Source organism: Acanthochromis polyacanthus, chromosome 3 (assembly GCF_021347895.1).
Source record: "Acanthochromis polyacanthus isolate Apoly-LR-REF ecotype Palm Island chromosome 3, KAUST_Apoly_ChrSc, whole genome shotgun sequence".
NCBI lineage: Eukaryota > Metazoa > Chordata > Actinopteri > Pomacentridae > Acanthochromis > Acanthochromis polyacanthus.
Genome location: NC_067115.1, coordinates 6,307,857 through 6,328,645, shown reverse-complemented (window position 1 = coordinate 6,328,645; position 20,789 = coordinate 6,307,857). Strand labels below are relative to the sequence as shown.

Genomic DNA, 20,789 nt, shown 5'->3' with positions numbered 1-20,789 from the left:
CCCAAGGAGCTCAGAGACAGAATTGTGGCAAGGCACAGATCTGGCCAAGGTTACAAAAGAATTTCTGCAGCACTCAAGGTTCCTCAGAGCACAGTGGCCTCCATAATCCTCAAATGGAAGAAGTTTGGGACGACCACAACTCTTCCTAGACCTGGCCGTCCAGCCAAACTGAGCAATGGTGGGAGAAGAGCCTTGATGAGAGAGGTAAAGAAGAACCCAAAGATCACTGTGGCTGAGCTCCAGAGATGCAGTCGGGAGATAGGAGAAAGTTCCACAAAGTCAACTATCACTGCAGCCCTCCACCAGTCAGGGCTTTATGGCAGAGTGGCCTGACAGAAGCCTCTCCTCAGTGAAAGACACATGAAAGCCCGCATAGTTTGCCAAAAAACACATGAAGGACTCCCAGACTATGAGAAATAAGATTCTCTGGTCTGATGAGACCAAGATTGAACTTTTTGGTGTTAATTCTAAGCGGTATGTGTGGAGAAAACCAGGCACTGCTCATCACCTGCCCAATACAATCTCTACAGTGAAACATGGTGGTGGGAGCATCATGTTGTGGGGGTGTTTTTCAGCTGCAGGGACAGGACGACTGGTTGCAATTGAAGGAAGGATGAATGCGGCCAAGTACAGAGATATCCTGGAGGAAAACCTCTTCCAGAGTGCTCAGGACCTCAGACTGGGCCGAAGGTTCACCTTTCAACAGGACAATGACCCTAAGCACACAGCTAAAATAACAAAGGAGTGGCTTCAGAACAACTCTGTGACCGTTCTTGACTGGCCCAGCCAGAGCCCTGACCTAAACCCAATTGAGCATCTCTGGAGAGACCTCAAAATGTCTGTCCACCAACGTTCACCATCCAACCTGACAGAACTGGAGAGGATCTGCAAGGAAGAATGGCAGAGGATCCCCAAATCCAGGTGTGAAAAACTTGTGGCGTCATTCCCAAGAAGACTCATGGCTGTACTAGCTGAAAAGGCTGCTTCTACTCAATACTGAGCACAGGGTCTGAATACTTATGACCACGTGATACTTCAGTTTTTCTTTAATACATTTGCAAAAATTTCCACATTTCTGTTTTTTTCTGTCAAGATGGGGTGCTGAGTGTACATTAATGAGAAATAAAATGAACTGTTTTGATTTTGGCAAATGGCTGCAATGACAGTGAAAAATTTCAAGGGGTCTGAATACTTTCTGTACCCACTGTATCTGTCGTTGCTGCTGTGATTTTCAACATTACTGTTTAAATTTGTGTGAAAGTTAAGACTTCATTGCTCCCACAAACACAGTCCGTTTTCACTTTGGTTGTAGCTGTTTATTAAGTGACATGATCAGAGTAAAAGGATGAAACGCTCTACTTGTCGCTCTTGGACCTGATGGCTGCCATCACTCTCACACTCATAGCTCGGATTTCACCCCACTCCACTCAAATTGCTCACCGGTCGCTCCAATAATAGACAAAAAAGTTGCACCTGCACTGGATTGACATTTAAGCTGTAACTTTAACCAGTGCAGATGAAACCTAACCTTAGAAGATTCGCCTGTTTCCTTCTCAGATTGCTTTCATCACAATTTCATTCCATTTTCTTTTTTGTGTTGCGAGCGATACCAGAGCGAAATTAGAGCAGCACAGAGCGGGAGATAAAGTGATGCGCTGGCGTTTTTTTTTAAAAAACCTGTTCTTCACTCCTTCGCAGACTCTCATCACTCAGCTCTCTCTGAGCGCTCAGCTTTGCTCATATGCCTTTGTGATGACAAACATGTACTGACATAAATACTCAATGATCTGTACTCCCTGTCTCTTGAAGTGAAGATTAGCCAAGATCTCGTGGTTGTCCAAAATGCCCTCACTCTTAAGATCTTACAAAGATGAAAGTGGACTGACAGACCATCCATCCATCCATCCATCCATCCATCCATTGCGTTCTTTATGGTTATTTTTTCCCCATTTAATTTGTTCGAATTTGTAGAAGTAAAATCTGATTAATTCATGTGTATTTCAGGGTTCCAGAGGCCTAAACGGTCCCAGAGGTCGCCCTGGTCCTCCAGGCCAGCCAGTGAGTGTGAACTCTACGTACGCATGCTCGTGATTATCCCGCTTTGTCGCCTCCGTGTTAAAACAAGCCTCTTCCTCCCAGCAGCATAAACCCAGCCGCAATAATTCCATATGACAACACGTAAACACAGTGTTACAGTTGTTCTCCAGTTGTTAACATGGTGTTATGCAATTCTTATCTTATCTGAGAGAGTGACTGTTTTCCTGCCAGATATAGCATCACATTCTCAAACACCTGCATCAGCGTCTTTCAATTATGTTTAACATACGTTTGAGCTTGTAGCAGCATGAGTTAGCGCTTGTCGGCATCTGATGACACACTTCCCTCTGTTTGCATTACATATTTATGTTTGATGTTTGCTTGGTAAGCATTGAAAGTCTCAGACGCAGAAGCTGTGAATAAAAAATCCAAGGGTGCAGCTGATAATTTTTGGTTTCATCTATTTATAGTCACAGGAGGCTCATGTAGCAAATCTCAAAGAATTTCTGTTAAAAGCATTGGACAATGTATCATCCTTACATCTTTTCTCTTTAGTCAGACAGGAAAATGCTTTATAAGAGCTTATGTGTCGGCAAAATCTATCTCCAGAAAATATAGCTCAGGCAAGGAAATAAAGACATGCATTATGGAGTTGGCAGCTCACAGCCTGCCTAAACAAGAGGCACACATCCTCTACCAGTGTCACATTATTATGAAAAATATCTCTCATGCTTTATTAAACGAAATAGAGGCCACATTAATGCACTCAAAGATTCAGAAACAAGCCGGTCCCATTCATTAACTGTCATCCTTTCTCTCCTCACAGGGCATTCGAGGAATCGATGGGGTTCAAGGTTCAAAGGGAAACATAGTGAGTAAAACAAAAGCAGTTCACACTAGAGCTGCAAAATATATTCCTTCCCATGGCAATCTGTTATTTTGTGTAACAGGGGCAGCCAGGAGACACTGGAGCACCAGGACAACAAGGCAACCCTGGAATCCTGGTATGTGAACAGAGAAGGCATATAAACTAAAACAACTCCATTGCTTATCCACAGAAGTGTGAATGTTTCATCTCTCCTGCAGGGTTTTCCTGGTCCTCAGGGGTTAGTCGGGCTGCCAGGAGAGAAGGTAAGAGAGCTTTAGTTAGATTTTCCCTCTGAGGAGAAAGAGTCTCGATTGATCAACTGATCTTTGTCTCACAGGGGCCTCAAGGGAAGAAAGGGATGCAAGGTTTATCTGGAAACGACGGGCCCCCTGTAAGAACACACATGCCTTTACGTCTCTACCACTGAGGATTCCTATTGGCATAACGGATTCCCTCGGCTCTAATCCCAACCTTAACGTCACAGCTACATGCCTAACCACAGATGTTAACGTGTCTTTTTGTCAACAGGGTCACCCAGGAAGAGAAGGTACTCCGGGTGAAAAAGGACTGCCGGTAAATCTACTGTGTGTTTTTGTGCAGTGCATCAATGTTGTGTTGATGTTGTTGCAGTGGACAAGAAGGTGTCGATCACCGTAATGTTTGCAAATGTTCCTTTTTAGGGTCCTTCAGGAGTGCAGGGGCCTGTTGGATACCCTGGGCAGCGAGGAGTTAAGGTAGAAAATGCTAAACAGAAGATTTCACTTAGAAATGTTTAGATTAACAATATATTTCGATCTATTCATTTGTTTACTTCAGGATATATTAAAGGGCACAATGAGGTATCCAAGTAGTAGGTTCTTTTTTTTAAAATCACATTTGATTCCGATTACGCTTAAGTGCAACATGCCCTTTGGCTTTACAACAATGGCAAAGGAGTCTTATTCTGAGATGAACATCAAAAATATGAGCTCAAGAACTAGTTTACCCAGTGTAATGAATATGATACTGTATGTCAGCATACTACAGATTTAATATGCTTCCCACCTCACGCTGAAATCAGGAACAGCGACTGATATTGTATCATGTCATCTTTTTCCTTGTTGACTTCCGGTTTTGTTGTGTATTTTCCTGTTTGACAGGGAGCAGATGGAATCAGAGGATTAAAGGGAAGCAAAGGCGAGAAGGTAAAAGAGAAAAGTGCTGCAGTCTGTTCACTTTCAGGATAGTTTGCTGTCTGAAAATATCATATTTCCCCCGCAGAGGAAGTACAGTATGCATGCTATTTAATTTCCAGTACCATCTGTGGTTTTATGTCGTCTAAATTCTCTGGAGTTTCAGTCTATTTTGAGATCTCCTCCTCTCTTTTTTTCCCCGTCTGCAGGGAGAAGATGGCTTTCCAGGTGCCAAAGGGGAGATGGGAGCAAAGGGAGACGTTGGGGACAATGGAGTTCCAGGAGGCCGAGGGGAAGATGGGCCTGAGGGGCCCAAAGGACAGATGGGTCCACAGGGAGATGCTGGTCCTTCTGGTACTCCTGGAGAGAAGGTACAGAGCTAATAAAAACTGCCAAAAATATCAGCAAATGATCAAACATACCAGATTTATAAATAGTTGAAACGTCTCTCTGTTTCAGGGGAAACTGGGAGTTCCAGGGCTGCCAGGCTATCCAGGACGTCTGGGACCGAAGGTAAAACAAATAACATAATTAATTACGGACTTAATTAAAGTACATTCAGTAGATGTAACTTATACAAAGTGGATGTGTGTTCCTTCTCCCTGCCCAGGGTGCTGAAGGATTCCCTGGTGTAGTGGGAGCTGCGGGAGAGAAGGGCAAGAAAGTGAGTACAGAGTGTGAAATCACAATGATGATATGTCGGGAAAGCAGACTTTTTCCAATAATGTGTTGCTTTTGTGCTGTTGCACAGGGTCCTGCAGGACAACCAGGCAGCGCAGGCCAGAGGGGTCCAAATGTGAGTGCTGCCTCCAAGCAGAAACTGTGTTTTTACTCAAAATTGTATCACTTTCATTGTTTGACATTTAGATCCCTAAACGTAGTTGGATAGACGTAGAGTTGACATCCTGCATTCCTGATGCTAGCTACCAGCTCGAGGGTTTCTTGTAGAATATCTCTTTCATGGGTATTACTGAAAAGGTCAAACATCTTTCTGCACACTTTATAACTTCAATTGCGCTTATACTTAAAATATATGACACATGTCAGGGAGCTCTGATAGCTAGGGGGTCAGGGTTTAGACCGCATGGGCAGAACTGCCATCAGCAGTCAGATTTAGTGTAGTTCTCAGCCTGGTGGACCTTTACTCCTCGTCGTTCCCCTGCTCTACTCTCACATGTTTGCTGTTTCACTTTACTCTCTAATAGAAGCAAAAACAAGAAAAAAATAATGTTAAAGAAATACCTCACATCTTGTAAGATTAACAAAATGAAAATGTCACAGTGTTAGAAGACAGTACATTCCCATTTGGATAAAGATACGAACAAACATGAAGAATATGAAGGAGCCTCACTGTGCTGCTTTAACCGTACCTTCTTGTTTCTTTCTCAGGGTGCACGAGGTGGCAGGGGGGCAAGAGGGCCAACTGGAAAATCTGGAGAAAAGGTCAGCTGACTCTCCTCTCAGCCAATAACGACTTCCCATCACTGTCACCTCTGCTTCATTATTCCTATCCATCACTGCCTTCATGTTCTTCTTCCGTCTTATATTTTTGTAGGGAACCTCAGGACATGATGGGCCCCCAGGATCTCCTGGAGAGAGGGTAACGGGAGCAATGCTAAAATATAGTATCAGCTGATCGGTAGAAGCATTGATTGATCATCTGTTTATTGGCCGATTGTGTGTTTAGGGACCTCAAGGGCCTCAAGGAAGGAATGGAGAGCCAGGACCAAAAGGATCAAGTGTGAGTGACAGAACACAGATTCACTTAAATTCACAATATTAAACACACCCAGTTACTCTCTATAAGACGTAGCCATTATTTTTATTTATTTCATGCGTGGGGGCGCTGTTCTGTGAAGGCGACTCCTGTCACAGCTTTTTAATGTGTGAAGATGTTTTAAATGGTAAAATGGTAAATGCTTCTATTTATATAGCGCTTTTATTCAAAGCGCTTTACATGATACGTCACATTCACACACACATTCACACACTGATGGCGGAAGCTGCCATGCAAGGCGCTAACCACGACCCACCAGGAGCAATTAGGGGTTCGGTGTCTTGCTCAGGGACACCTCGACATGAGCACGACGGGCCGAGGATCAAACCGGCAACCTTCCAGTTACAAGACGGCCACTCTACCCACTGAATGTTTGAGTCCGGTTTTTAATTGTTGTCTTACAGCCGTGACAAAAGAAGAATTTCTGTTTTTATTTGGAACAGACAATAAAGTTATTCTATTCCATTCAAACTGTGTGTATTAAGATGAAGATTTACTCTACCACTTCACTCACTGTAATTACTCGCTTTTTGGGAGAAATAATGGACAAAAAACATCAAATCCAAACAAAAAACAATCTATAAGTCAATTTAAGGTCTGAATGTTACAAAAATAAAACCCATCATGTTAATCTGCAAGCTTTTAAAGTCAAAGCACAGTCTTTGTGAAGGGTAAAACCTTTACAAACGGATGAATTTGGTCACTAAGTGAGTGAATGCTGGGAGTCAAATTTTCAGTTTAATTCATTTCAGTTCATTCCAGTAAGCTTTATTGGCATGGATGTGAGGTTCACAATGTTGTCAAAGCATCAAGGACGTTTTCAATTCAAAAAAGGGAGAAAATTTAAAAGAAAAAACGGGCATTACGTGGAATCAAGAAAGTGAATAAGATGGTTCAACAAAAAAAAAAAAATCTAGTTTCAAAAATATTACTCATAAGTCCCTGACCCAGGTGTAGGTTGTACCAATATAAAAAATGTTTGTGATTTCTTTTTATTGTGGCTTTGAGCAGCAGTGGTGCTTTCATTTGGTGCTGACTGCAGGTTTCCTACATTTTGAGCTGCATCAGGAGGAGAGATTGGTTATTTTGTGAGCAAAATCGCTTCATTTTTCTGTCGCAGAATGTACCGGAGGGAAATTCTTGTCGTATATTTGGAACCACACACAGTGATTGCTTGATGGAACACTTCTTGCATTTGTGTTTCAGTATTTGAGTGATGAATGAATAAAGTGCAAGCAGGGAGAAACGTATTCAGACTATTTTTCAGCAGCTCCCCGTTACCATCCTAGCTCCTGTTTATTCACCCCATGTCTCATTGTACATGTGTTTTTAGGGTCCGGGTGGGAAGGATGGACTTCCAGGTCACCCAGGTCAGAGAGGAGAGCCGGTGAGTGAGTTCAAAAGAGATCATTGATTGACGAATGCACACTCTAGAAGATGTTTCATGCTCATGTCTTCCTGTGAATACAGGGATTCCAAGGTAAAACGGGGCCTCCAGGACCTTCAGGTGTGGTGGGACCACAGGTAAGCACAACCATCAATCAGTCAATCAGCACTGCAATGTAGTAATTCTTTGTCTTTTGTGTTTTTGTTGGTGTGAAAAACCGAGTGGCTTTCTTGTCTGTGTTTTAGGGGAAATCAGGAGAGTCCGGCCCAACAGGGGATCGGGGTCATCCAGGAGCACCGGGTGTGCCTGGAGAGCACGGTTTACCAGGGGCTGCTGGGAAGGAGGGTGGAAAGGTCAGCCCACATGCTAAAATCACAGTCATCAGTATTGTTCATAGGATCACTGTATGTGCTTTGATTGACCTTTTTCATTTTAATCTCAGGGTGATCCAGGTTTACCAGGGACATCTGGAAAGAATGGTCCCACAGGACTGAAAGGGTTCAGGGGAAGCAGGGGAGCACCTGGGCTTATGGTAAGACTCTGCAGAGAAATTGCTACATTTCCTAATATTATAGCTAATATAAGCTATAAAACAGAAATTATGTGCGATGTTTCCAGGGACCACCTGGTCTGAAAGGAGGATCAGGACCAAGTGGATCTGCAGGAGTCATCGTGAGTTAGAACACATCTTTGTTTCCACAGTTCATATTAAGATGACATGAATTATATTTAAAACACATCATGATGGCTTTTAATTGAAACCAGTGTCCAGCACCATTATAATTACATTCAGATTTTCATGCATCCATATCTAATCTTTATTGCCTTATAGTTCCTATTAATCAAGACATTCAAGGTCCAACATGCTCTAATTCCTGTGTATAGGGGCCATCGGGTGAGAGGGGCCCTCCAGGACCAGCCGGAGCCATTGGACAGCCTGGCCGGGCCGGATCGATTGGAGGACCTGGACCAATGGGAGAGAAGGGGGAACCTGTAATTTGATCTAATTATGTCTAATGTTTTTTATTGTTACTGAAGTGCTTCTTTCATTATGTCTGACAAATTGACTCTATTCATTTTCCGTGACACTGAATGTTACTGATGTTTTCAGTAAACAAGTAAACATTCCTAATCAATGAGGTGGGAAGGAGAACACATTAAAGTTATCTGTCTTTAGCTGGATTGGTTGTATCCTGTGCGTGTTGTTTTAGTTTGTATGCAGAATAACATATTTATTGTATGTTTGTGTCCCAGGGAGAGAAGGGTCCGATTGGACCAGCAGGTCAGGATGGAGATCAGGGGCCTGTTGGGATGCCTGGAGCTACTGGCCCTGCAGGACCTCCAGGGGATGATGGGGATAAGGTAACCTTTGTGTGTCCATGAGCCGGAGAGGATGAGTGAGAGTGTGTGTGAGTACTGTGGTGATAAGTTGTGTTCTCTGTGTATCAACAGGGAGAGCAGGGAGGACCTGGGCAGAAAGGCAGTAAAGGAGACAAAGGGGAAGCAGTGAGTCTGGAGCTGGAGAAGTACATCAGCATGGACTGTACTCCATAACACTAGAAGCTCTGGTCATGTCTGACTTCTCTTTCTCTCTGTCTTCACAGGGGCCCCCAGGCCCCACCGGCACTCAGGGGCCAGTCGGTCAGCCAGGACTTCCAGTGAGTCTGTTTTTCTTTTTGCGTTTAAACTAAAATATCTCAAATCACACTGTGCCATGAATATGATGAGAGATTTGTGAATCCCAAAAGTTGCACAACTTAGAATCCAGTGAGATGCTGTTTATCACTGTTGTTGAGGAGAATTAGATAAAACATCTGTCAGCTAAATAAGGAGCCACAGCCAGGAGACTGTCAGCTTAGCTTTTACGTGTAGGTCTTTGTACAGCTTTTAAAAATCAGGTCCTGCTTATTGTGTTCATCAGACTTCAGTTCGTTGAAAGAAGACATACTACTTGTTTTCCCCAATTTATTTATTATGTATTAGATTGTGTGCAGCCCACCGGATACAACTAACCGTATATTATGGGTATTTTTTTCATACAGAATGATATCAATTTTCAACTATTTGCAATAAAGAAAAAGTTGTTTTCTTTACTAAAAAGTCCAACCTATAAAGATGTTGCTCGTTTTTAACAGTCCTGCCTCTATTGCACTCCTGTCAAATCCTAGTACTCCATAAATGCTTACCACTCTGTCCTTTGAAATGATGCTTCACCGTGTTGTCACCCTAAACAACCGGTTTCAACAGAAATTTTATCATGTTGGGGTGGAAAAGAAAGCTTTTCACTGTGTCTAATCATTTCAAAGTCAGAAAGTCACTCTCATGTCACTCTCTCCTGCGTACCAGGGTGTAGATGGACTATCAGGTCCCCGGGGCCAGCAGGGCATGTACGGTCCTAAAGGAGATGAGGGACTCCGCGGCTTCAAGGGCTCCAGAGGACCAATAGGATTACAGGTAAGATTTGTATTTGTCAGGGAGCAGACCTTTTGAGGTGATGTTTTCAGCAGAGATGGTGTGAACTTTGAACTCTCCACTCTTATCCTCTAATCCTGTACGTGTTCTCCAAGGGCATGCCTGGCCTTCCAGGAGAAAAGGGTGACAGTGGACATGTGGGACTAATGGTGAGCTCATATCCTCATTTCTGTTTGTTGTTGCACCAAAATTCTTTCATTCATATTCACAAATTAATTAACTGAGACTATTTCTCCTCATCACATGGTTTTAGGGTCCACCTGGGCAACAAGGCCCGACTGGTGCTCAAGGGCCTATTGGAGGACAGGTAAGTCTCACAGACATGTTTATGGATCCTCAATTAGTTGAGCACTTGTTTTACATCTGAAGAGATGTCCTTATCTTTGTGGTGCACAGGGCCCGAATGGTCGACCAGGGATGATAGGACAGCCTGGTGTAGTTGGGGAGAAGGTAAAGATGCTGATAATAACACATTTTAGATAAAAACACTCATCCCAAGTGATCTATTCCTGTATTTTTTACACTTGATTTCGTCTGGTCTTAGGGAGAGGACGGCGAGGCTGGTGACCCCGGACCAGTCGGTGTTCCAGGAAGGCTAGTGAGTTTGTTTGCCTTTTGGTGGGACATTCTTTAATCAAACTTGTCTTCACAAATGCCCCCACCATCATCTGTTTTTAAGCCTCCCTAGCTCCTCTCCTCCACTCCACCCATCGTAATCTCTTGCTCCTTCAATGCTTCAGGGAGACAAAGGAGACCAGGGGGAGAAAGGAGACACTGGCCCCTCAGGAGCAGCTGGTCCTCCAGGAACCAGGGGTATCACAGGGGAGGACGGAGCCAAGGGCAACGCTGTGAGAAACACTCGCACCAAAGACCGTAACACTACTTTACTGCTAGATCCTCTGGAATATGCTGCAACACAAACCACCATCATTTACTTTAACTAGAGATCTAAGTCAAGTGAAATCTAGATATATACAGCAGACCTGAAAACTGAATACAATTGGTGATTTTTCCTTAGTTTAAGTGAAAAATGTGAATCTAGTAGCATTATAGTCAGATGAACTGACTTCTCAATGCATAATTAAACGAGGCAGTGACTGTGCCCAACAACGACGAAGAAAAAATAAAGATAAATTCCTGCTATAGTTCCACTTTTGATTGTAGCGCAATTCAGCTGTGATGCTGGGGTTAGTTCACCCTGAAATCACACATTTCAACATTTTATGTTATTACTATCACAACTTTTTATTGTTTTATATCTTATTTCCATATTGTTTTATATCGTATTTCCCTACTGTTTCTGTTTTATCCTGTATTCTGTGTCTCGGATTATGTTTAACTATCTCTGTAAATTGTCTTTTAGTTTTTAAAAAGCGCGATATAAATAAAATGCATTATTATTATTATTATTATTTTGAACTGCACCTTATGTGTAGAATTCTGAGTAAATATTCATAGCAGACATGCTCATAGCACAATGTGCATTGAGCAAGGTATGGTAAAATGAACAAGACGCATGAAAGAACACATTTTATTATCCAAAGCAGAGTGCAGAATCTGTTCGTTAGATATTATGTAGGTTGTATTATTAATGATGCTTTGGATAAAGTTATCTGCCTCAAAGGGTATAAAAGGAAGACTTTGGTTTAACGCTTTGTCGACCACAGTGTTTCGGCTTCATTGCATCTGTAGCTACTGCTCATTCAAACATTTATAGCATGCCATGTCACGCTGTGCTCGCTCAAGCTCCGTATATCCCTACAGGGTCCTATAGGTTTGACTGGAGACCTCGGACAGCAGGGAGAAGCTGGACCCAATGTGAGTGTCTACTCTTTGTTTTCTTCCCTTTCTTTAACATCTTCTTCATCACTGATTCACGTTCTGATGGAAGTATTAGACTGCAACAAAGGCTGACCAAAGAGATCTTTCGGGTGATGAAAGTTTTTCAGTTCAAGCACTGTTGCTGTTGTTTTGTCTGTCTGACTTGTATTGCATTAGCAGGACCTGTTTGCTGCAATGTTAAGTACAGTCTTAGTGAAATGTTAAATATTAATGAGGAACAGTGGAAGGAGGAGATGTGGAATGAACTGAAGATGAAAACACAGAACCACCATTTATTTTACATGATTTGGAATGAAGTGAAGGTCCTTGTGTACTTCTTAAAAACTGATATGTTACCAGTGGAAACTGAAACACATCAGCTGGATGTTATGTAACATGCTGGTTGTTGTTTTCTCAACCAGTCCTCTACCTTGTTTGTTTTTTTTTTCTTAAAAAGTTGTTATATGAACTGTACTTTTCCTCTGCCCACACCAGGGTGTAGACGGCCTTCCCGGATCTAAAGGAGACACAGGAGAGCCTGGAAAATCTGTGAGCTCCTCTTCTCTCCACTGTACACCAACGCACTTTAACAAAGCTGTTAACAAGCAACATAACGACTGTCCATTTCTTTACCTTTATCAGGGACCACCAGGAGCAGCAGGAGAACCTGGACCAGCTGGAGCCCCTGGGCGAAGGGTTTGTGTATTTTTGTCATTGTGCATCAGCCTTTGAATGAACCCCTGATGTACTCAGAGTCCACATTTTATATTTAATGTTAAATTAAGCAGAAGCTTCAGACTTTGTCCCCTTTTAGGCTGAGGCTGGGAGTATTTTGCTTAATGCATTCTCCTAGTGTGTGTGTGTGTGTGTATGTGCGCACGCGTGTGTGTGTGTATGCGTGTGACAGATTCAGGTTAAAATGTCTTAAAACATTGTTTTTCAGGGCCACTTGGGGAAACCAGGGAAAGAAGGAAAAACAGGTCTGAAAGGAGCGAAGGTGAGAGTTAAAAAAACAACAACTCTGAATAACAACTTCTGACAATGCTCACAGTCTCTGAAGGTCGACCTGCTTTCTGTCACTTCAGGGTGCGGCGGGTTTGGAGGGTCCCATTGGGAAGACAGGGCCTGTAGGGGGCCAGGGGCACCCTGGCAAGCCTGGTCCCCAGGGTCTCAGAGGAATCCCTGGCCCTGCAGTAAGCAAATTTAGCAAATGCTTGGGGCAAAAGAGCGAACACAGAAAGACAGAGGTTCAGTAATTTCTGTTTGTGTGTGTCTGTCAGGGCGAGCAGGGTTTAAATGGACCACCAGGCCAAACTGGACCACCAGGCCCCATGGTAAGATCACCCATCAAATAGCAGTTCTCAGTAGATTTTAAGAACATTGAGAGGGAAAAAAATCACAACATTGAAATGCATTTCAGTGACAGTTTGGCATTTTGCAAAATATGCTACTTCGTTTTCTTGCTGAACTTTGTGCTGGTTCCAACCTCATGTCCATGTGGTAAACAGAAAACAAAAACCAGCAGCCAGTTAGCTTAGCTCAGCAAAAAGACTGGAAACAGGGTGAGACAGCAAGACTGGCTCTGTCCAGAAACAAAACAATAAAATCTGCCTCCCAGCACCTCTAAAGCTCGCTAATTAACACATTATGACAAACTGTGGTTTTCATGCATATTGTATTTTTTTTTGTAACAGAGTGCTAGTCGGCTGGAAGCGGTGTTAATTAGTTAGATGTAGATGTGCTGGAAAGTAGATTTTGTTACCTTCAGACAGAGTCTGCCCAGCAGTTGTCTTGATTTTTAGCTTAATTCTTAGCAAGCAGAATAAAGAGATTTGTTGACCCACCTTTCAAAAAGAAATTAAACTTGCTGCCCAAAACATTGTACTGTTATTTTAGGAGAAAGTTTGTTGACGTTATGTTGTGTAGAATGACCCGTCACACTGGTAAATACGCGTTTTGGATGTACTGACCATGCATTGTCGTGTCTTAACTCCATCTCCTCAGGGCCCACCAGGTTTACCAGGACTTAAGGGAGACCCTGGAAAGAAGGGAGACAAGGTGCACACAGACTGTACACACATACATTCACACTGACCCTGACTGAGACTTTGTCATTGACATCATTCATCTATCATCTGTGCAGGGTCACGGTGGTCTAATAGGTCTGATAGGGCCACCAGGAGACCTTGGAGAGAAGGGTGACAGAGGGCTACCAGGAAACCAGGGACTGCTGGGTCCCAAAGGAGATGAGGTGCTAAAAAAACTCCAACACACCTGAACTTTCAATAGAATAGCATACAATAGAATGGTTTTATTGTCATCATACGTGGCAGGACGAAAATATAAATAGCTTCCGCTGGACGGTGCAAGACAACAAGCAATAAGAAATAAAATATCAACATTAAATAATAAATCAGATGTACCTGAAGAGCAAAACAATATTTAAAATGACAACCATGTAGGGAAAAAATATCCACGTGTTTAACTAGGGTCCACTGATTTGTGATTGTTTGATATAATGCATCATGTAAATACAAAGAGGGGGTTGTCATCATGTTTGGTGTGTAACAATATGTATTGCTTGCTACATCCAGTGGATTAAAAAAACGGTGGGTAAAACAATAAAACATTTAATGAATTTTATTATTGTAAATAAACACATACCCACTGATTTTCATGTAGTCAGTAAGTGTGAAAAAAGGCCATGAGTTACAATTTAAAGAACAGAGTCTACAGACTGAGTAGCTTGGAGAATACGGGCTGGTAGATCATTGGACGAGAAACTGAGAATGAAGGGATTCTGACAGCGTGGGAAAGCAGAAGTTACAAAGACAGGAGCCCCTCAAGAATAGCTCATGTTGACTCCTAGGAGAAGAGATGGAATGCGAGTGAACAGATCTTCTCCTTCTTGAACTTGCATATAAGCTTCATTATACAGACTGAGCTAGCACGGTGTACACAAAAAACAGTGGAGATAGAACTGGATCATATTAGGTCAAACCGTACGTGTTTCATTCATAAAGCATACACACTAAAGATGGTTAATCCATCCTGTCATGCACACTTTTAATAGATAAGGCTACATTTGATTGTCATTGAAGATCAAAAACAATACATTTAACCTATCTGCAAAACATTCCCTTTGTTCTTAGGAAATCTCGGCTAAGACCAGACTATTTATTATTTACAGTATTATTTCAGCCACTAATGCCTGACATTGGAGATCTACTTATTCTATTTATCTTTGTTTTGTTTTTCCTGTGTAACATCAGGGTCCAGTTGGCACATCAGGTCCCCCCGGCCCCCCTGGCCCCACGGGTCTGTCTGTAAGTACACAGGATCATGCTAACTGTACATGACCTACAAACATGCACCACCATTGTCAGTATAGAGATTGTTTGGACATCGCTCATCTTATCTCAACCTGTCACCTCTCTCACAGGGTGCTATAGGTCTAAAGGGCTCTAAAGGAAACCAGGTAACTTTGACAAACGTCGATCTACAGGATTTATTTATTCCAGTAGTGACTAATAATTAGATACTCAAAACTGCTTGTTTTGCTGTGTTTGTTTTAGGGTCCGATTGGCCCCAGAGGAGACACTGGACCAGCAGGACCTCCTGGACCTCCTGTGAGTTGAGCTTACAAACATTTAGTGCTTTCACAACCTTCAAACCCTCATTTAATGACATTTATTCATCTCTCCTCTCAGGGCCTACCAGCAGCTGGGATATCACCTCTGCCAGAGCGAGGGAGGATAAGGAGAACCGACACCTCGGTGGATGGTACTGCACTTGAAAATGAGGAGGAGGAGGCGGTAAATGGAGGAGAGGAGGGGTGGATGCAAGGCGACCAGGCAGCACAGAACAGCTGGATGAAGGAGAAGGAGGGCCAAGGCATGGAGGAAGTGTTTGCATCTCTGTCCTCTATGAAAGTGGAGGTGGAGGGTCTGCGTAACCCACAGGGAACGTACCACAGCCCCGCCCGCACCTGCAAAGAGCTCTGGCTCCTCCACCCAGAGCTCCCCAGCGGTACTTTATCAGTTTGTGTTTCTGGCCATCTGTTTATCGCAGCTGTCTTGCCTGCATGTCTAGACTCATTTTTCTCTTTTTCTCACCCCATCTGTCTTTGTAGCTCTCTCTGTCTTGGCTTCTCCACCCAGTATCGTCCGTGTCTGTGTGATTTTGGTGTTTTTTTTGTTTGCAGTGGTATTAGCCTGCGGTTTTTTGATGTCTCTGTCTCTCTTCAGGTGAGTACTGGATAGATCCTAACCAGGGTTGCCACAGAGATTCCTTCAAGGTGTTTTGTAACTTCACTGCACAGGGAGAGACATGTCTGTACCCTGACAAGAAGTTTCAGTCGGTTAGTTTACGTGCAGAAACACACATACACACTGTTTAGTAAACTGTTCAAAGAGAACAGGAGACTTTGCCAAAAGCTGAATGAAGTAAACACGATTCAGTCGTCATCTATTTGTGAACTCTGAGCTATGTTTTTTGTTTGTTTGCCATCAGGTAAAGCTGGGGGCCTGGAAAGGGGAGAAGCCTGGCACCTGGTACAGTAAATTCAGGAAAGGAAAACAGGTATAGTGTGATAATCAGTATAGTAGTTTTGCAAATGTAGGACACATTTAGTTGAATGCCAGCTACAAGCATTTATCATTTTATAAATGAATTCCCAAAGCAGGATTTTCAACAGTTGGCAGACACAGTGTGTTTTACAATGCTGCTTCGTTTTTATGATTAATACAAAACCATCAGGCCATCTGAAGTTGGACTTTGGCAGCAATCAGATCATATCAGTGATGAGCACACCAGGAGCTGCTCCACCAACTGAAGTTTTCTGGTTTCAGCTAATATATCAGAGCGTATTTCCAGCGCTGCATATTGTAATGAGAAACAACAAAGGGTGCAGTGATGGGGTAGGGGTGGAGTTTCTTTCTACTCCAGCAGAGAAGGGCTGAGTGGTGCTATGTTCAGCCTGGCTGCCTGTTGGAACAGACAAAATTGGCTGTTTTAAAAGGTAGCGAGCCTGAATAGATTTGTGTCCTTGTTGCTCCACCGCAAAATAAACAGATTTTTTTTTCAAGTGTTAAGTGCTAATTAGGTGAGAAGTAGGAATTATCGGAAATAACAGTCACTACTAAATCATGGCAAGTAAAACAAAACAAAGGGCTGGCAGTTTCTACCGAACTAGGGAACGTGTTATTAAAATAAAGTGGAGAGAGACTGTTGAAATTCTGTTTGCAAAGATAAAGAGCAATTCAGCAAGCCAGATCTGTTCCAGAGGCTTATAAAACTACTTCCAAGCAAACAGAATGTTCTTTTTTGCGCGGTGTTTTGCATGAAGGTGGGTTCAGGTGAGAAATAGACTGGAAATGTGTTGCTCCAGTTAAAGGGGCTGCTGTGGCCTGGAGGGAGGCAGTGTTGGTCCATTCTGAGCATCGGACGTTTGTAAGAATTATGACAGGGTTGGCAGACTTGAAGAAGATGTCTTCATAAGAAGGCTGCATCAGAGTCAAGGAACAGAAGTGAATCCTAAGTAATAATGGTATGGTGGGAATTTTTGATATTAATAGGTGATTGATAAAAATGAAGTGGTGTGAAGTTTTGTGTGACTCGTCTTTGTGACTCTGAGCAGGTAATGTTTCATCTTTTACTTTACCTCTATTTTCTAATGAGTGCCGTGTGCTTTTTATGTTTAAATGTATTGTAGTGTCTACACGTTGATTTCAGCCAAGCTAGCATCATGACTGTATGAATGAACCAGACTGGAATATCTCAACAAATATTGGATGAGTTACCATGAAAATGTGTACAGGCATTCGTAGTCTCCTGAGGATGAACCCTACAGACTTCTTGGCTTCTCTCACAACAACTTTTAGGTTGGATTATCATGAAATATCGAGTAGCCATAATATTTATTTCAGGATAAATTGTTGGGACGTTTCTAAGCCCCTGAGTTTTCATTATTGCCACCTTCAGGCCTATAAGTCACACTCAGCATCATAAACTTGTCGGCCCTAACACCAATACTCACCGAGTGTTGACCAAAATAATGCTATGTAGTATCTACACTACTGTTCAAAAGTTTGGGGTCATCCAGGCAATTTCATGTTTTATTACACTTTAATTCATGTGTTAACATAACTGCACAGGGGTTTTCTAATCATCAGTGAGCCTTTCAACACCATTAGCTAACACAATGTAGCGTTAGAACACAGGAGTGATGGTTGCTGGAAATGTTCCTCTGTACCCCTATGGAGATATTCCATTAAAAATCAACCGTTTCCATCTAGAATAGTCATTTACCACATTAAAAATGTCTAGACTGGATTTATGATTCATTAAATGTTATCTTTATTGAGAAAAATGCTTGTCTTTCAAAAATAAGGACATTTCTAAGTGGCCCCCAACTTTTGAACGGTTGTGGATTTACTAAGGCTTTTTCTATTCCTGGCTGAAATACAGGACTGACTCCAAACATGGCTACTCTGTTCTTTTTTTCTACTGTAATTGTCCAAAGCATGATACTGTTGCTAACAAGTTCATACAATCTTGGCGCTCTCCTCCAGTTTTCCTACTCCGGGGTAGATGCCGTTCCGGTCCATGTTGTCCAGTTGAACTTCCTGAAGCTGCTAAGCGCCACAGCCAAGCAGACCTTCACCTACCACTGCCTCAACTCTGCCGCCTGGCTGCACACCGCCACCTACAACCACCAACACGCACTGCGCTTCAGAGGCAGCAACGGAGAGGAGCTGACACATGAGAACACACATTACATCAGCGCACTGTACGATGGGTGTCAGGTGAGTAGCAGACAAACATTTGAGCGTTCACACACACACACACACTGAATGTTATTAATAGGGATTATTGGATTGTCTTTGTCTGCTGTAGACACGCTCAGGGCAGGAGAGGACGGTGTTGGAATTTGACGCTCCACTGTCCAACACGCTCCCCATCATTGATGTGGCTGTGTCCGATTTTGGAAACGGGAACCAGAAATTTGGTTTCCAAGTTGGCCCAATCTGCTACAACGGTTAAGTCAGGGGGGAGCCAACAACTGGAGTAATTTAATAGGAAAAAAGAGCTATGGACACTTTTTACATGCAGGGAGAAAACTACATTCAAGACCACATATTTATAAGTCGATTTACCTACAACAGTGTTGCTTCATATAAACATTCATTCTTTTAGTCACATCCATTCACTCACTTTGTAGTTCTCACATTCATCTCATGCATTCACACAGCTGACTGTCGTGCTGTACTGTCATGAACATGCATTCAAATAGTGACTGTTAATATTCTGTCAGTGACTCACGTTTTCACTTTCCTCTTTGAAGGAGTAAATGGTGCTTTCACAGTTTCATTCCATGTCTGTTCAAATAATTGTTGACTTGTGCACTCAGCTCTCATTTTTACATAATCACACACAATACAAACATTATTATCAGTGAATCATCTTGTAAAAACACCTTTTTCAGCAGCATTCACACACTATGTTGTTCTGTGTTGTCATCAAACCTCAATTTGCTGTGTTGTTTTTGATTGTTGTTGTAATTTTGTTGTTATAATTATCTGTTATGTGATGTATATTGGAGTGTAATTCATCTCGGTGCTATTATGTGACTCCTTGCGGAGTACATTTCTTTGTAAAAGGGAACTGGGGCAGTGCATTTTTTTATATTGTGAAGCCATATTTTATATTTTTTCAACATAAACCAAACTGCGGTATGTGATTGCCTCAAGGTCTTTCTATGTGTATTTGTGTGGGGAAGTGACTGATTAACATATTTTAATAAAAGTACATAATGTACATTTAAGTTAATATGATGACAGTTTGTTTTATTGTTTGCATTTGTTAAACAAAGACAACTGGAGGAACAGACAGGTCCTGCTGCTTTCCAACCAGAAAGATCCCTTTTAGGTATGTCCTGTTTGTTCATGATGCATGCCAGTTTGAAACTTGTTTTACAAATGACAGTGTCGGGAGCTGTTGCTCCACCACTTTGTTTCAGACAGAAATACCTCTACCATTATTGGATGAATTGACATTAATGGTAACCTGAGAGGAAACCGACTCATACTGACGACATTTTGACTTTTCCTCAATTGCTACCATGTGATCGACATTTTTGGATCAAAAACTGTTGAATTAGTTGCCACGATGTTTTGCACACATCCATGCCCAAGAGGACTTTTCTTGTTCTCCGACTCCCAGCAGGTCAAAGTTTTTCAGCTGAAGGCTTAACTTCCTTCTCACTCCAGGCTAATTTAAAAATAAACAAAATGTTGGAGTGGTAGTGGATCCAAGGCAGCTCATGCAACGTCCTTGCACTGTGGACTTTCCTATGATCCACCTGTGACTTTAAGCCTGACAACAACTGATATAAAAATTCATCCCCGGTGCATGTGTCACAAACAGCAAAATTAGCTATAGTGATCAGGCTGTTAGCATGTTTATTTCTGCTTTAAAGGTGGGCATTTAAATATTTTTTTTACATGAGGCTCAATGGGGATTGATTCACTTTTGTAGCAGGCCTCAAGTGACCATTTGAGGAGCTGCAGTTTCTTGAATCCCAAAGCTGGATTCGTTTTTCCGGCCTATTGGTTGCCTCTTAATATTAACTGATAATTATTTTGCTTTTTATCATGAGGTCAAACTTTTAATTTGTCCAAGTTATTTATGGCCTCAAATCTGTAAAATTAATTAAATTCACCTTTCATGTTTGCTAATGTTAGGTACAAATGTTGGCATGGTGACATGTTCAAGGGCGAACATGGTGAGTGTACCTGCTAAACATCTGTACCGTATTAGCATCTATCTCAAAGTATATCCCTGCAAACATTTCACCAGCCTGGGTTGACAGCAGGTCTTTGGCACAGTTTTAGTATTAAATGTACTGAAATGACACCTGCAACCTTTTGCAACGGTTTTCATTTTGGCTATATATTTTCACCCTCTGATTCTCTGATTTGATTTCTGGCTGTAAACTTCTCTTGCTTGATGTGCATTTGGGTTATTCCTTCTGTAAGATGGTTATGGACTTCATGATGACATGTATGAGTCAATTGAAAGACATCACTGAAATATTGTGTTGAATGTAGAGTGATATCAGTGCATAAAATACCACTCTTATCCTTTGAGGTCAGGCAAAATAGTTCAGGGCTAATCCATTAAACGTCTGGTAATTGGTGTTCTTAACTGTGTTCTTAGAGTCATAGCAAGGCAGTGAAGTGATGATTAAATTTA

The 20,789-nt window shown here is 42.2% G+C and overlaps 1 protein-coding gene across 1 annotated transcript in view; it reads left to right on the top strand.

Annotated features, from left to right (window-relative positions):
• LOC110953999 (collagen alpha-1(XI) chain) overlaps positions 1–19,369 on the top strand; it is a 40,655-nt gene extending 21,286 nt beyond the window's left edge. The window contains exons 21-66 of the mRNA XM_051946150.1: positions 2,005–2,058; positions 2,864–2,908; positions 2,988–3,041; positions 3,124–3,168; positions 3,243–3,296; positions 3,434–3,478; positions 3,586–3,639; positions 4,045–4,089; positions 4,287–4,448; positions 4,537–4,590; positions 4,688–4,741; positions 4,829–4,873; positions 5,467–5,520; positions 5,633–5,677; positions 5,765–5,818; positions 7,188–7,241; positions 7,325–7,378; positions 7,487–7,594; positions 7,684–7,773; positions 7,860–7,913; positions 8,127–8,234; positions 8,496–8,603; positions 8,694–8,747; positions 8,846–8,899; positions 9,588–9,695; positions 9,809–9,862; positions 9,967–10,020; positions 10,110–10,163; positions 10,258–10,311; positions 10,454–10,561; positions 11,478–11,531; positions 12,030–12,083; positions 12,177–12,230; positions 12,478–12,531; positions 12,620–12,727; positions 12,815–12,868; positions 13,539–13,592; positions 13,678–13,785; positions 14,807–14,860; positions 14,977–15,012; positions 15,110–15,163; positions 15,245–15,563; positions 15,782–15,894; positions 16,047–16,115; positions 18,107–18,340; positions 18,432–19,369. Of these exons, the coding sequence (XP_051802110.1) occupies positions 2,005–2,058; positions 2,864–2,908; positions 2,988–3,041; positions 3,124–3,168; positions 3,243–3,296; positions 3,434–3,478; positions 3,586–3,639; positions 4,045–4,089; positions 4,287–4,448; positions 4,537–4,590; positions 4,688–4,741; positions 4,829–4,873; positions 5,467–5,520; positions 5,633–5,677; positions 5,765–5,818; positions 7,188–7,241; positions 7,325–7,378; positions 7,487–7,594; positions 7,684–7,773; positions 7,860–7,913; positions 8,127–8,234; positions 8,496–8,603; positions 8,694–8,747; positions 8,846–8,899; positions 9,588–9,695; positions 9,809–9,862; positions 9,967–10,020; positions 10,110–10,163; positions 10,258–10,311; positions 10,454–10,561; positions 11,478–11,531; positions 12,030–12,083; positions 12,177–12,230; positions 12,478–12,531; positions 12,620–12,727; positions 12,815–12,868; positions 13,539–13,592; positions 13,678–13,785; positions 14,807–14,860; positions 14,977–15,012; positions 15,110–15,163; positions 15,245–15,563; positions 15,782–15,894; positions 16,047–16,115; positions 18,107–18,340; positions 18,432–18,578 (3,546 nt within the window). The 3' untranslated portion in view covers positions 18,579–19,369. The remainder of the gene's footprint in view (positions 1–2,004; positions 2,059–2,863; positions 2,909–2,987; positions 3,042–3,123; positions 3,169–3,242; positions 3,297–3,433; positions 3,479–3,585; positions 3,640–4,044; positions 4,090–4,286; positions 4,449–4,536; positions 4,591–4,687; positions 4,742–4,828; positions 4,874–5,466; positions 5,521–5,632; positions 5,678–5,764; positions 5,819–7,187; positions 7,242–7,324; positions 7,379–7,486; positions 7,595–7,683; positions 7,774–7,859; positions 7,914–8,126; positions 8,235–8,495; positions 8,604–8,693; positions 8,748–8,845; positions 8,900–9,587; positions 9,696–9,808; positions 9,863–9,966; positions 10,021–10,109; positions 10,164–10,257; positions 10,312–10,453; positions 10,562–11,477; positions 11,532–12,029; positions 12,084–12,176; positions 12,231–12,477; positions 12,532–12,619; positions 12,728–12,814; positions 12,869–13,538; positions 13,593–13,677; positions 13,786–14,806; positions 14,861–14,976; positions 15,013–15,109; positions 15,164–15,244; positions 15,564–15,781; positions 15,895–16,046; positions 16,116–18,106; positions 18,341–18,431) is intronic.
• Positions 19,370–20,789: the final 1,420 nt, after the last annotated feature.